Source organism: Arvicanthis niloticus, chromosome 8, assembly GCF_011762505.2.
Source record: "Arvicanthis niloticus isolate mArvNil1 chromosome 8, mArvNil1.pat.X, whole genome shotgun sequence".
In the NCBI taxonomy this organism is placed as follows: Eukaryota; Metazoa; Chordata; class Mammalia; order Rodentia; family Muridae; genus Arvicanthis; species Arvicanthis niloticus.
In genome coordinates, this window is record NC_047665.1 from 18,438,969 (window position 1) to 18,455,311 (window position 16,343).

Here is a 16,343-nt window from a genome sequence, read left to right on the forward strand (position 1 = left end):
TGAAACTAAATAATTATTTCTGGGCTAACAAAGATTGCAGCCTCAAAGATGATTGATGCAAAACCAGGTTTGTGTGGATTCACACACTACAGGCAGCCAGGGTGAGAGGGCTTTCATTAGGTGGTGCTATGTGGAATTGCACCCAGGCCTGCCCATTCTGTCAGTGCTCAGAGGTGCTGCCCATGCTCGTGCTCCACTGCATTTATTTGCCAAGAGATGGATGATGAGCCTCTGAACATGAGTGCAAGTGCTGATCAGGAATTAGAGCCTTGGAGAATGTGCTAAGGGGCGGAGCCTGAAGTCTCTCCATTGAGGGCTGTGAGCAAGAGCACAGAACTGGGCTCTACTGCACTGAAGGAAGTGTGGGAGGAAAGAAAAGTGATTTGTTCTTAGAATGTGGATATTAACTTTCAAAATATTTATCAGAGGTAAGGAAATAAAATTGTTTCCAAGCATAGAAGAACTCTGGGTTAGCTCACATGTACACTTCGCTAAGAAATTACTGGAGAATATAGCCCCCACACAGGAGAGCCAACCATGCAGGAACAAACTCTACCCTATTCAGGAAGGAGGCAAAAAGGAAGGCATCCAGGGTGATGGTGACCAAAAGGAACCCAAAAGGGACATTACCAGGTGAGTTCAGGAGTTGCCAAGAGCAGTGTTTCCAAGAGGAAACAGAAAAGCAGGTTGATAAGCCTAACCTTTGATAAGCTCTGTGCTGGAGAAGTTGGTGCTAAATTCATATTCATTCAGATAGGTTTGTTGGTTGCTTTTTTTTTTCCCTAGAAATCAAGAGGAAGGCAAATATACAAGGAAAAGCAATTTTCAAGACAGGCCATAAGATAGCATGTCCCAGTCACAAACAGCATTCACAGAATATTGTGATCCTTAAATGCAGAGTTAATGATACAGATTTTTGGGGAGCTGGGCACAAAAGAGCATGTTTATGTCAAAGGAGGGAGGGGGAATTCAATGAATTTTTGTGTTGTACAACAGGAAATTAGTAATGTTAAGATAGGAAAAAGAACTTTGTTATTGACATATTACTTATAATATGCCAGTGCGAGTAATAACAGAATTGAAGGTGGTTGCTTATGAAAAGCTGGACAGAAAGACGGAGTGAGCTGCAGCTGGGGGCCGGTTTGTATTATAAATAATTTCTCACAAGTGCTCCGTGACTTAAGGAATGTACGTGTACTGTAAATACACAAATCAAATTTAAAATTTTCTTACTAGCTGCAACATTTCCAGAAGTGCTTTACATGAGTACTTACTCATCACACGTTCCCTGATCAAATGCATCACAGACACACGTACTTGCCTTACACATCAGTGCATTAAAGCTCTGAGAATTCCTGGAGGAAAGGCATTTGTTTGATTCAGTGCTTTACAACTTTCTCCCTTATAGAACCAATTTGCATATAATACATATTAAAATAGGCACCTTAGCGTTCTGTTTAACACTGAAAATTTAAAATATTGATAGCAGTAGATGAGCTTGGGGATGGGGTAAGTGCCTGGTGGGCGGCAGTGTACTTGTCTTACAAGCATGCTGACCTGGGCTCTAGGCCTGCAACCCACAGAAGAGGCCAGGCTTGGTAGAACAGGCTTGGAGCATCGGAGAAGCAGAGAACAGAGGATCTTGAAGTGTTGGCTTGCCAGCCAAGCCTGCTTGATAAGCTCCAGGCCAGCTCCAAAAAGGTGAATGGCGTCTGAGGAGCATAGTATCTGAAGCTATCGTCTGGTCTTCACGGCCATGTGCATACCAGGAAGCCAGCACACAGGCCATTACATTAAACGAATGGCACACCATTGATACTGAAGCTTACCTTTCTGATTGTTAAATGAGGAGTCCTTGACAGCAGCTGTTGGTCCTCAGATGCCTTCACTTTGGCTTTTATTTACTTCTTTGTTTTGGGACAGGGTCTCTCATTGGTCTGAAACTTACTGATGAAGCTTACTAATTAGGCTGGCTAGCCAGCGAGCCCCAGTGAGTCTCCTGTCTGTTTTCTCAGTCACAGGTTACAGGTACATGCCACCATGCCTTACTGTTTAACAGATTCTGGGACTCAAACTCAGGTCCTCATGCTTATATGGACCCAAGCATGTTACGGACTGAACTATCCCTCTAGTCCTGGTGAAAGTTTTTATGGACAGAAACGGGGACTGCCTTGACAAATAGTTCCCATTGTGATGTGGATAGAATATGATTTTGAGCTGACAGGAAATCATACTCTTGAGTGGGGTAATTGGGATATATGTATTTAGCCCTGTAATTTTCAACTCATGGATCTCTTGCACATGTTTTTGTAACCAGTTGTACATAGCTTTTTCATAAAGAAATGAATGGATATTTACCATATGGACCAAAATAAAGGACTTAAAACTGTGTACATAGCAAGCCAGCGGTGGCACAGCGGCTAAGGTAGCCGCCTGCAGAGGGCAAGCCCGTGCCCTTTGCTCTGTCTCTCTCCTGGTTCGAATCCCGCTTTCCTCGTGTGACTTCCCGAGTTTCATGTGGGGGGGAACGGGACGGGACCGTGTACATGCTTTTCTTTAGTTAACAGTTAAAATAGGCTTGGTGTGTGGGTGGGAATCAGCCTATATTTTAGTCATGGAATATGGGGAACACAGACAAAACGTGTATAAAGGGGTAGACTTCTTTAGGTATCAGGGAAGGCCTAAGAAGTTAAATAGAGCTGAGTCCTGAATCTGAAGGTTGCAATATGAGGGTCTAGGACTGTACAAGTCTAGGCAGAAAGAATAGTATGAACAGAGATTCTGTGTCCTGAAAAAGTAGATAGATTTGAGAGAATGAAAAGAACAACTAAAAAAATTTAATCTTGTAAAATTTATTGGAATTCTATCACAATAATTGGTTATTATTACATTTAAAATTTGCTCTATTTGTGTGTTCGTGTCTCTGTGCATGTGTGTGATGGTGCACATGTGAATCAGAGAGACAATTTGTTGGTTCTCTTTATCGTGTAGTTAGATCCTGGGGATTCAAACTCGTCACTAGGCTTGGTGGCACATACCTTTATACACAGGACCCCCTCACTGGCTCTGTATGACACTTAACATGATACATATCTGGGCTTGGTGGCATATGCCTTTATACACAGGGCCATCCCACTAGTCCTGTGTAATAACATGACACATATCTGGGCTTGGTGATACATACCATAGAGATGACATACACTCACACACACACACACACACACATACATACATCATGCATAAGATATAGTTTAAGACATTTCTTATTTCCAGACTTCTGGATTGCTTAGATTTTCTCCTTTAATCCACAGCATACCTTTAGTACATCTTCAATCCTTTCTCCTTACGTGTATAGATTTATATATTTGTAGCGCATAGTAAGCATTATGTCCTTTTCCTTGATTTCTTTCATGGCATCATGTGGTCTGACTTTAGAAATCTCTAAAACAAAGTATAAGTGACACAAGTGAGAGGTTACACACCATGTGGTATTGACCAGTGTGTGCTCAGGCTCAACCTACCAAGCTTCTGAAACAACTGCCCACCCGGCCTGCGTAGGTGCTATAGTCAGAAATCTAAGTGCGTGTGCACCTTGAGTGCTTGGATTGGTGGGAGGCAGGCCTGGCAAGAGTGTAGCACACAGCTTGCCTTTGCTGAGAAGAAAACGAAGTAAATTAGTGTCAGGCTCCAGGATAAAAATGGTTCTGTTCAAAACAGGAAGTTCAGAGCTTCTTACCAAAGGAAAAAGATAGGAAAGGAGTAGCTAGGCTCCGTGCCTCCACTGTGAACTTGGATGCGCTCTGGAAAGTGGGCAGGATGCTAGACGAAACCTTGAGACCATTTCTCTGCTGAGGTGGGGGTGCAGCAGGATCAGAAGTTCTATCCTTGGCTTTGTAGTGAGTTCAAGGCTAACTTGAATTGCATAAAAAGATAAGAAATAAAAAGAAAAGAGAAAAGTGGGAAGTGGGTCAGATGATCCCCCCCTAAGGCACCCCTCATGAAAAGGCAGTGGCTTTCTGCATCTACCCAAGGTGGATAATAGGAACCAGATCTAGTCTCCATGTGATATGGTTAAAAACAACAAACAACAGCAAAAGCAGGAAGTGAGGTAATGCTTCTTAAATCACTGGAGTTTGGACAAAAGGAATATGATAATGTTTGACAGATAAGTGTGATTGCTGTGGTGCCTACTGCCAGGGATGCAGTAGAGAGAGAGGCTCCAGGAAGAGCCTGGCTGATTACACGTAGCTGAGAACCTACAGAGGAGAACACAGCTAGAGTTGATAGGACACCACAGTAAAAAGGACAGAGAAGCTCAGGGAGAGAATCCCAGAAATCTGCAGAGGGTTTGCCATGAGCATTCACCCAAGTACCTATGACAACAGGAGGGAAAGTGTCCAGAAGGGCTGAACAGTTGTTGATGCTGTTCCTGTTCTCAGCAGCTAGATGAAAAACTTGTAACTCCTGTGCCCAGGAAGAACTCGGAAAAGTCTGGAGCCAGCAGAGCGTGATTGCCTTCTGACTGAGTACTGCTCTAGACCTCTGTAACAAACCACAGGCAAGCATCCAAAGGGCCAACTGTTCCCAACTCAATTAACAGTGTCTCAAATAACACTCATGAATATTTATAGGAATACGAAAGTATCTAGTGCTCAAGATAAATTGCAATGTCTGGCTTGTAATCAAAGATTACTAAACAACCCTATTGAAGAATATAACCCATCAATCAGAATGGTTCAGAACTGACACAGATGTTAGAATTAGCAGACAAGAGCAGTATAAATAGCTACTGCAACAGTTTTCTGCAAGTTCAAAAGGGAGGTGGAGAGGTGGCTGTATGGTTAAGAACATTTGCTGCTTTAGTAGAGGACCCAGATTTGGATCCTAGTACCCACATAGAACAGTGTGCAGCTACCTGTAACTCCAGCCCCAGAGAATCTAATATCCTCTTTTGGTCTCGATAGACACTATACTTGTGCACATACCCCACCCCCTATATAACCATAATTAAAGTGAAAGTTCAAAAAGTAGAAGTATGGAAAATATTTGTGAATGTCCAAACTCAAGTCTCTTCTCCATTTTCTTTAATATTTTCTCCATTTTCTTTAATATTTCTCCTCTCAGTGCCACTTTTATGATGATTCATTAAATTAGTTCTGGGTGGTTAATTAAAAGTACCTGGAAACTCCCATTTTACTACATTTAATTAAAGTTTGTAGTCACAATTGCTAGTCCAGAACCTTTTGAAATTCTTGGTAATTCTGTGGGTTTAATAAATATATTATCATAACTTAGGTTGTCTTTCAAAATCAAACCTAAACCTATAAGTTGGCTTGCTCTTAAAGTATCTTAGCAGTTTTTGTAGTCACAAGAACAGATATAGTCAGAATAGCTTCTTAGATCCTTGGACTGATGGTCTATACAGTTTTTGAAGTTAGTATCTGCTTGTTACCAGTATTAAAATGTCATGACCTGACAGTTCATTAAAGATAATAAATGCTTCAATAAATTGGCTTACCATATTTTTCCCAAACTTTTTCCTCTGTGTTATTTAAATGCCATTCTGTAGGTTGAGTTTGAGAAATGTTTTTCTGCCAGGCAGTGGTGGTACAGGTCTTTAATCCCAGCCCTCTGTAGGCAGAGGCAGGCGGATCTCTGAGTTTGAGGCCACTCTGGTTTACAGAGTGAGTTCCATAAAACATCTAGTGCTACACAGAGAAATCAAGTCTGGAAAACCACAAACAAACAAAAATGTCTTGCTTTTACAGAGCCATTTGGATGACATAAAAATCTCTGAAGTGGAGTGTAGTCACAATGGAAGATACACCAATTTTGAAAAAATTATATTGGCTGAGCTGGAGGTAACTCAGTAGTAGAACATTCGCCTAGTGTGTCTGAGGCCTAGGTTCTATTACCAGGCACATACAAAACATATAATAGAGAGAGTAGGGGGCTTATTTAAAATCAGCAAAATAAAATTAGCTTAGGTTTAATAACAGAAATTAACCCTTTTTAAAAGAGATAGTTCAGTTGTATGTACTTACACTTTATGATTTACAAACTGTAATAACTCTCGGTGTCTGAACCAGTTGTTAAACCTGCAAAAATAGTTTGGTGCTTACATTTTACACCAGTTCTGGTTTGTTTGTTTGTTTGTTTGTTTGTTTGTGACATGGTCTTATATAGTCCAGCCTAGCCTTGAACGTCTGGTCAGTGGTGCATTCTGAGTTTTCCCCAGGGCCTAACGTGTGGGGCTGCTTCTTGCAGTGTTGAGCTGCATGTTGTCGCCCTGTGCACTTGTGTCTGCCTTGCTGCTCTGACATTAGTGACAGGAGAAGAAATGAGCGTAAAGGGGACCAGAAAACAGAGTGCTTCTCCCCTTTGCTCCAGACTAGTCATGTCTTGGTGCTTTGCTCAAGCATGGTGATAATGGGTCAGGTTTTGCCTGCCTGTACTCTTTATAGTCTTTAGTTCTAGCTTAGGGAAATGTCATTGTCACTGTTTCAAAGGATGAATTGATTTATTTATTCTACTAGCTTCCACAGAGGGACATTGATGTGTTTATAAAAAGATAAAGAATATGTTCTATGGGGGTGTGGTTCTATGGGGGCGTGGTGGGGCATCTCTTAACCCGGAGGGAGGGACCAGCCACATGATGGTACAGTATAGAATAGAGTATATTCAGGGCCTGGGGAGGGGAGTTAAGAAGGTAGTAGAGGCAGAGAGAGGAAGGGGGAGGGTAAGAGAGAGAGAGAGAGGAAGAAGAAAAAGAAAAGAAGAGGAAGAGGAAGAAGAAGAAGAAAAAAGAGGAGGAAGAGAAAGGAAGGGAGAAGGGAAAGGGGGGAGGAAGTAGAGGAAGGCCATGACCAAGTGGAGATGGGGTGAAGGGAAGGGGGAGGGGCGAGGGGAAGGGAGAAGCAAGAGGCAAGAGATCTAGAGAGGGAAGAGGGGGGAAGCAGCCCCATTTATAGTGGGCCAGGCATACCTGGCTGTTGCCAGGTAACTGTGGGGAGGAGCATACCTGGCTGTTGCCAGGTAACTGTGGAGGTGGAGTTTAGACAGAATGCTAACATTCCCCCCTCATTGAGCATCATTTTAATTTTCTTAAAGTTGCACGTCATGTTTTGGTTACAACAGTTTCAGTCCTTGAATTGATTAAAAAATACATTGTCATAAAATAATACATTATTTCTCTTAAGAGAAAATAAAAATTATAGGTAGTTCTTAAATTATTGCAGAAAGATGTATGATCTATGATTTTTTGGGGGGGGTGATCTATGCTTTAATATAGATTAATGGAACTCGGAAAGTATACTTAAAGATAAATACTGGACTAGTTAAAGGAAAGATAAAATGTTATTTTACCTGACACACCATTAATATGCCTCTTGAAAAAAGACTAGCCGGGCAGTGGTGGCACACACCTTTAATCCCAGCACTTGGGAGCCAGAGGCAGGCGGATCTCTGAGTTCGAGGCCAGCCTGGTCTACAGAGTGAGTTCCAGGACAGCCAGGGCTACACAGAGAAACCCTGTCTCAAAAAAAAAAAATGAAAAAAGACTAATGGATGAACAAATTTTGCTTAATGGAAATTATATAAATTTGTGTCTTATTAAAATACTGATAGAGAATAAATGTAGGATGTGCTTAACTGTTTAATATATATTTTTCTTAACCTTTTAGGTAACTAAATCTATTGATAAGTCAGTTCTTAATTACCCAACCCTCTGAAGTTGACCAATTTGAATTCTCCAGCACTGCTACCCTACATGCTCTCTATTCTTTCCTTGTAGATGCTTCAGTGTTGATATCTCTTGAATTCTAGTGCTGGTTCCTGTTACTTCCTGCCCCTGTCCCTGCCCTAGGAGTTTTACCTCTCCTTGTTCATCCACCACCCACTTGGTGATCGTGGTCTTCAGTGTGGGCATCTCTTTACCTTCTAGACACTTCTACTTTGAATTCCAACAGTCGTCTCAAGATCAGCAAGCCCTGAGACATCTTCCACCACAAAGCTTGGTTGTTTCCAGTCAAATGCTCCTTTCCACAGAGTTCTGCAGTCCATAGTCACAGGTTCTTGATAATCCTTTCTTCTCCCGTTGTCTCTACTCAGTCCTGAGTCCAGACTAACACTTTTTTTTTTTTTTTTTTTTTTTTTTTAAATTTCATCTGTGCTTTCATGTCTTCACTGGAGTTCTTTGAGTTCAGACCCACATTTTGGTGACTGGCTTTCCTGTCAATAATCTTTCCTCAGTCTGATTATATTACTGTTACGATAATTTATTTTTCTAAAATGTAGGTATGACTAATATTTCTTATCTTTAAAGATAAAAATTAAATTATAATAATGATGATATAAAAATATACTTTAGTCTTCAAAGCATAGCTTTTTGCATGAAACAGATTTTCATATAAAATAGATTTGTGAGTGATTTTCCAGGCCTTTTACTGGACTATAATTCATATATAGTTCATTGCTATCACCAACAAGCTCATTCCCTAGTCTTTCATTGTCTTTTTTGGAGCACTTTTTAAAAATTCCACATTATCTTTGTTACCATATCTCTCAGAATCTTTTCAGCCTTAAATGCCTATGAATCTAGGATCATATCATCTTACTGCTTTTATGCTGAGTTTACACAATATAGATTGTGTGAAATATTTTTATGGAGAGATGTTATTTCTCCCCTAGCTGGGAGTGAGAAAAACCTGTGCCTTTTCCCTCCCCTTGCTTAAGGTTTATGGAGAAATCACCATTTCTTTGGGGGCTCTATTATTCTAACTGTCTGAACCTTTTGTGCATACAAGTAGTGTTGGGGGGGGAGGGTCATTAAAGGTTCTATGCTGAGGAGTTCATCTGTGAGAGGTTGGCCAAGCTGCCTCTCCTGAAAGAACTGAATGGAGAAACCAGGGACTGGTGGGAACTCAAGGCAGCCACACTTGTGCAAGCTGGACAGGAAAGCTTATTTCTTATTTTTATGACCACGGCTACTTTTATAACTGTTACGAGTTTACAGAATTCACCAGAGAAGCCTGCTTCATAGGCATGTTCACAGTAATAACAAACATGAGAATGTTATTTTTCTTTAGAAAAATGTCTATAGTATGGAGACATCACATACTCTTAACTGCTCTCTAGAGGCTGCGGAAGGTCACAGGCATTTCTGTCCTCCTCATTATATTTGTTTTCATTCCAGATTCTCCTCTTGAGAAATATCACATCAGATGTTCGTATCCCTCCTTCAGAGATTCATTATAGCCTCACATAACCTTAATTCAAACCCCAATATAAGCTTACCTACTAAGTCAGTCTTTACCATTACAAATCCTTGTTGGCTCTTGGCTTTAGTGAGTGTTGTCCCAGTTCTGGAAAGGGACTAAGTAGGATCTATTTTATCCTTCCTCCCGTGTCAGTATTGTTTGTGGCCCACAAGGCTTTGAGTCCATCACATAAATAAGGGGTACTTTGGGGGCTGCCTCTTTCTGAGTCCAAGACAAAATGCAAACTACAAAAAAAATCTGGCCCAGGTGGGTCAGGAAAATCAAGTTAATCTCCATGAGAAGTAAAGGGCATTTGATACTTTAGCTTGAGCAGTGAGTTGTCCTTGTCCAATGGGTTAACTCTGGTTGTGGGACACAATAAAAAGGAATATTTTTTGGGAAGAGAGCCTAGAGTCATTTGTGTTGGGGTCATGGGTTGTGCAAATAATGAAGAAAGGACCACTGAAGTCAGAAATAAATCAAAAGCAACTTTATTCACTGCAGGGTGGGAGGGTTGTTGGGGGTGCTTTTAACCTGTTAAGGTTGCAGTCAGGCTTGAGAGCTGACAACTTTGAAGGGCAGGAGCAGTCTCCTTTTGAAGCATAATCCCACAGCAGATGGTCAGGGGATAATAAGGAATTTGTAAATTGAGGGTTAGTTCTTGAGCCCTAGGTGTGGTGGATAGCAAGATACTGATACAGGCTTAAGCTATTCTAAGGCAGTGGTCTTAAGAAAGTGGTCTTATTTAATTAGGGACTTGCTTAAAGTTTTAGAGGTTTAGTTTATTATCATGATAGTGATGAGCATGGTGGCATGCAGGCAGGTGCTAGAACAGTAAGTAGCTGAGAGCTACATCCCAAGCTGTAAGCAGGGAAGAAGAACTAGGCACTGCATGGGCTTTTGAAACCTCAAAGCCCACCCACAGTGACACAAGTCCTCCACAAGTCCTAATCCTTGTAATCTTTTCAAGTAGTGTCACTCCCTGGTGACAAAGCATTTAAATACCAGAGCCTGTGGGGGCCATTCTCATTCACCCTCCACAGCCGGGCCGGCTGCTGTTTGAAGGGTGTTGCTGACCTGGACGGAACACCATTCTGTTTGCTGAGTGACCTGGAGCTGCTATTATTGCAAGGCCACTAATTTGGAAGCCTCTTTGATTTTTTTTTTTTCCTTTTTTTTCTAATCTTCTTCCAGGGCCTCTGGGGTGTTCTGCTGGACTAGTAGTAGTTCAGCCAGCCTGTAGCCTTCCTTCTCATGTGTGTTTCTATCTTGTCCTTCCTCTCCTTTGTTTTCTTTTAAAGGTTTCACACTATATAGGCCAGAGTAACCTTGAGCTCACCGCACTCTTCCCGATTCAGACTCTTCCACGTGCTGGGATTATAGGTGTGAGCTCAACTCTCTTTTGACTTTTGTTTTTTGGTGAGCCTCCTGGTCTTGGGAGAAAGTCCCAGGACAAAAGTGCAGCTAATGGCTGTCATATTGTCATTTTTCTCACTGGATCCTTTGTGGATTCCAAAATGACCCTAAAAGAAGGGTTTTTTTTTTTTTAATTAGATATTTTATTTACACTTCAGATGGCATCCCCTATCCCCATTCCCCCCCTCCCCCCCTAAAAGAAGGTTTTTACAGTGAAATTTTAAAGCAGTGGCTAACTTAGATTTCTTTTGCCTTAAGGTCTGGGTAACAGACAAATCAGTATTGGTTGACACTCTTGGGGAATAGTCGTTAAAAGGTTGATTGTTATACTCTGGGCTTTTCCTTTCAGTGAACCAGGTTGGTGTCACTAACATTATTCACAGGAGGAGAGCAGTTTAGCCTTATACATCTTTGGGCTTTCTCAGGACTTACCAGTGTTTTAGTTGGTAGAAGTCAGGTATCTTCAAGTCATGATCCTCATTAAGATCCTAGATCATTATTTATTTATTTGTTTATTTTTAAAGGTGGGTTCTTGCTCTTCGGCCTAGAGTAGACTCAAACTTTTGGTCCTCCAGTCCTAGCCTCCTGAGTGCTAGGATTATAGGTGTGCACCACCATACCCAGCTAGACCCAGAATTCTGTAGAAAACTCTTTCTTAGATAGAAGGAAAATCAATGTGTGTATGTGTATACATGTGTGTGTATGTATGTATGTGTGTGTGCGCATATACACACTTATGTACAAGCCACAACACTGATGTGGAGGTTAGAGGAAAAACCTGTGATGGTCAATTCCTTCCTTTCATCATGTATGTTCCAGAAATTAAACTCAGGTCATCAGGCATGACAGCAAGCCATCTTGCCGGCCCAGTGTACAAATCCTTTTAATATTTAGGTTTTGTTTTTGCCAAGGGAATGCAAACCAGTTGGACCCATTTTCTGAATTTTCAGATTGCTTTCCCTTGTAAGAAAACTGTTTATCTGTCTTTCTCGTCCTCCCAAACAAGAAAGGCAGACCAGACTTTACTGGATTGTGAATGTTCAGACAATACAGCATGGGAGGAAGCCAGCTGTGGTCTTCCATCCTGGGTATGATAGGCATCTTGAATTTTTGAATTTTAGCTTTTAATGGTGAATCTTTAAAAAAGCTATTTTAGAATGTTGTTTCTTAGTCTTCCAAATGCCAGGTAAAATAACTCCCATTCTATGGCTGCACCTGTTTATAGGTTAGCTGTAGAGAATTTTTCTAGCATTTTCTAGAATTTTTCTAGTTTTTGGGGCCAATGTTCATCTGGAATGTTCTACAAAAAGTCCCTGAAATTCTCAATTGTGTCACTTGTGTGTCAACATTTGCCACATCCAGGGTGTCTTAACCCTGAAAAGGGCAGATGTCCTAGAAAGTGAAGAATAAATCTTTATAAATGTTGGGGTCCATTTTATACTGTATTTGCTTCTCACAAAGAACAGATAAAAACCCAAGTGTGATACCACACAGATGTTCATGCAGCACTTCTTTGTGTACCCTGTTGCACAGATATTTTCTTGAGTTTGATGGTGACCTTGTGCCAAGGTCACCCTTACCCTATCAGCAGGACTGTATTTGTTGGCACAAACCTGATGTGCTTTTGGTGTTAGATGGGTCCTCTTTGTCCAGAAGGGCCAGTGAGCAGCCTTGTAGTTAGGAGCCTGGGGCGTCGAATTGCGTTCTGAACACGCCTACATTTTTAGTAAGACCTAGAGTGTAAATGACAGTCTTGTATTTCAGGAGAGCTAGTCTTTAGTAAAGGGACTTACCTCTTCAAATGTTCTTATTAATTCTGATACAGGGAAAACCATAAAATTACAAAATTATAAGAGAAAACTGGAATGTAACTTGCTGTGCCCTCCTTGTCTCAGAGTGTTGATTTTATGGAGCGTTATCTGTTTCTTCACTGTGTATTGCCCGAGGAATGTAAGGACGCTTGTTAGCATCCTTAATTGACATTGGCATTCAGCAAACCAGAAGATGCCTAGAGGTATGTGGCTCTTCAGGGGCAGAGTGAGCTGTGAATGTCAGTCTCTCATATTGTTTTCTCACTTCTCCTCTTTTCCTAAGTGGAGAAGTAACTACTGCTATTCTGGTAAATTTTAGCCAAAGACCTTAAAAATCTATGTTTAGTATTTATCAAAATTATAATAAGTGCTTTTCTAATTTTTTTCTATGAGATGGACCACGTATAGCATTAAAACGTTCTCTGTATTCTTACATTTTGTTTTTGTAACTTACATTTTAGTAACGTGTTTGAGCCATTAGGAGGTAAGAGCAGAAATGAAAGCCATTACTTCAGTCTAATTGGGTTGGTATTTCCAGTGATGCATAGTTGATACATGAATATCTGACGCTGTTCTGGGTATTTTAAGCACATAAACTGTGCAAAAGCAATTTTCAGTGGGAAGGAATTATTTTACATTTGCTTTTCTCTTTTCTTATAGGAAGGAGCTTGAAGCCTTCAAAGGTAAATTCTGTGTTTAATTCTTCACTTCCAAATAGTTGAGAATTAATTGATGTCAGATGTTGTAGCTTGATGATAAGGAAATGACTTCTTCCCTTTCCTATAATGGGGTAGTTTATATTAAAAAGCAAAAGCTGGCATAGTACTGTTTGAGTAAGTTATAGTCAATCACAGGAAGTTTGAAATTCTGGTTTAACTGTAGCGCAGGTGCTGTGTGAAAGCTTGTGCTAATAACCCCTGGAAGAAATGCTAAGCAGGTGGAGTGCTAACTCTTGAGTTGTTGAGCCTTAGGGCTCAGACACTGGTCTGTGCTGTACATAGTCCATGTGGGTCACAGAGAGAGGAGACGGGGAGGGAGCTCAGGATACGTCTATAGCCTCATGAACTTGCAAGAGGTTTATTAGAGCTGGGTTCTGCTCCTAGACTGTTTTATGACTTTGATGAGTCTTTTGACCTTTGTCTTGGTTTCTCCATCTGTAAAATTAGAGATTTTGATGAAACACATTCTGAGATTCTGAAAAGCAAACCAGTGTTGCTTTTATCTAAGAGGAGCTTTGTAAGGGAAACATAGAGAACAATTCTCTGCATGTTGCCCATACTTGGTCAAATTAGTTATTGTTCTCTGGCTGTGGGAAAGTGCTGTGACTAAGGCACTTTATAGGAGGAAGGGTTATCTGGTTCCACAGGGAGAGTACGTAATGGCAGGGAGGCCTGGCAGTAGCAGTCTGGAACAAGAAGCTGAGCGGTCACATCTTTAACCACAGACATGAAGCAGAAAGTGAACTGAACATGGGTTGATGATAGGATCGATTGATGGAGGCCTGCCCTTAGTGATGTATTTCCTTCAGCAGAGCTGTATCTTCTCAAACCTTGACAAGCATTGCCACCAACTGGGAACCAAATGTTCAACTGCCTGGCTATGTAGGATATTTCTGATTGAAACCACCACACTGGTCATGAGGAAACTAGTAAAGAAACCCACAGACTTCTGGCAGTCAGAGTCCTTCCAGTATGCCCCTGTCTTTGCTAATTCCATAGAAACTACTATTCTCAGAGACTCTTTACAAGACATAGAAGAAGTAAATTGTCGTTGACTCTCTTGTGGTCTCCAACATGCTTGCTACAACTCATGTAAGCTTGCACTGACCTACTGAATGAGTAAAAGTTCTCCAGTATGTTGTTTATGGTTCATGTTACCTGTGTGCCTCATTTGTTAGGAGTTTCAGAAAAATGGCTCCTCTTCAAGATAAGGTCCTAAAGGCATATTCCTACTGTGGCTGTACTGAACAGACTCTGTTTCCTCTGCATTTCTGTCTTACCCACTGTGTGACTAAGCTCATGGCCAGTTGTTGAAGATAATGTTCTGTGACTATGTGATGGCATGTATGTCACACTCTCCTCTCGTGGCTTGTGGTCCCCTATTCATGGGCATTATTTTTCACCAGTTCTTTGAATGAAATAATATTTGAAATCTTTATCAAATTCCTCTTTGCTTCTTGTTTGTTTTGATTGACCAGTTTAGTATTTCTTATATAATAAGGAGATGGAAAAAGCCCAGTCAAGCTAACAGTAAAAGACAAGTGGGCACACATGTTATATAAAGTGTCAGCTTTCCTTGCATCTCCCTACTGAAGCATTTTGTTGTAGTGTATTGTTCTCGGCGACCAACTGCTTGCCAAAGGTTAGCTAGTATTACATATTGCTTGATAGAATAATTCAGTTTAGGATGAAATATCTTGTTTATACACACATTTCTCATTTTGTGCACCATCTACTCCAGGTCTGTCCACAGAACAATTTATCCTCTTGAATGTGACGAAACTCAAAATTTGCATCATATGTAGGCTTTAAGTGATTTTTACGAATCGCTCTTGTGTTGTGTGCAGTGGTATGTACCTACACTCCAGTGTGTTGAGGAGACCAGGGTAGGATAGTGAACCCTGAACCCTGGAGCACAACAGCACCAGCCTGATTAAAAGATGGGGAGAACCTGTCTTGAGAAAAGGGGTAGGGAAGGAAAGAAAAACATTTGCATTTGAGTGTTTTGTCAATACTTTAGAAGTACAACTAATCTATAACAAGAAAATTATTCTTCCAAAATATTAATGGGAAAAAGTTTTTTAAGAATTATTTATTTTTTTATTTATATGAGTACACACTGCAGCAATCTTCAGTACACTAGAAGAGTGCATTGAATCACATTGAGCCACCATGTGGTTGCTGGGAATTGAACTCGGGACCTCTGGTAGAGCAGTCAGTGCTTTTAACCACTGAGCCATCTCTCCAGCCCGGGAAAAAGTTTTTAAAATTCACTCAAACATGTTATAATCCTTTTTTTTTTTTTTTAAATGTTGCCTTTGTTCTCCCTTTTGAGACTGCCAGGAAGCAAGAGGTTTTACTTTCTCTACTTTTACTCAGCTTAGTAGTCATACATAGAAGCCCGTTTCTAAGTTGGGGTAATAAGCGATTTGGAGGGAACAAAGCACAAATAGAAACCACTAAAGACAGTAATAGAGCTGGTGTCATCCAGGGTCTGGCTCCTCCCTCTGTGCTCTGAGTCTAATGAGCTAGCTCAGTTTACCTGCACTTCTGCTACATGAGGCAGATGTCTGCTGTAGTGTGAAAACCAGTTGTTTTAATGTTGATAGTGAGGAGAATTTTTAATTCCCCAAATGCTGCATTCCTTTAAGCTTGGTGAGGAGTTTTAAGTATTAATAGTAGAGAAAGGATGGATTTTTTTTTTTTAGAGCTAGAGTTTATTACTAAGAACTGGACAAAGGGCCTTTATACATGCTAGAAAAATATTCTCCTTCTGAACTCCTCCCCATCCCTTTGTAAATATGTACTTTAAGACAGTCTCACTAAATTAGCTAGGCTTGCCTCAAAATGCATGCTCTTGTCTCATAGCTGCAGTGATAGGTGTATGCTACCTTATCCAGCAAGAATAGAATTTCATTTAATTTTTAAAAGAGATTGTCTTACTATGCTGAGTAGACCAGGCTGGCCATGAGTTCACAGAGATCTATCTACCCCACCTCCTCAGTGATGGGATTAAAGGCACTTAGCAGTGTACCTGTTATTTTTATTATTATTTTTGTTTGTGTGCATGTGGTGTGTGAGGCTGCGCGTGTGGAGGCCGGAGCACAGCTCTGTGGAGTCTGTTCGTTCTCCACTTTTAC

General features: G+C 40.8%; 1 protein-coding gene across 2 annotated transcripts in view; it reads left to right on the top strand.

The window, feature by feature from the left end:
• The window catches only part of Dtnbp1 (dystrobrevin binding protein 1), an 85,686-nt gene that overhangs the window by 40,207 nt on the left and 29,136 nt on the right, over positions 1–16,343 (top strand). For both annotated transcript variants that reach the window (XM_034509847.2, XM_034509848.2), the window contains exon 7: positions 13,145–13,167. In XM_034509847.2, coding sequence (XP_034365738.1) covers positions 13,145–13,167 — 23 coding nt within the window. The remainder of the gene's footprint in view (positions 1–13,144; positions 13,168–16,343) is intronic.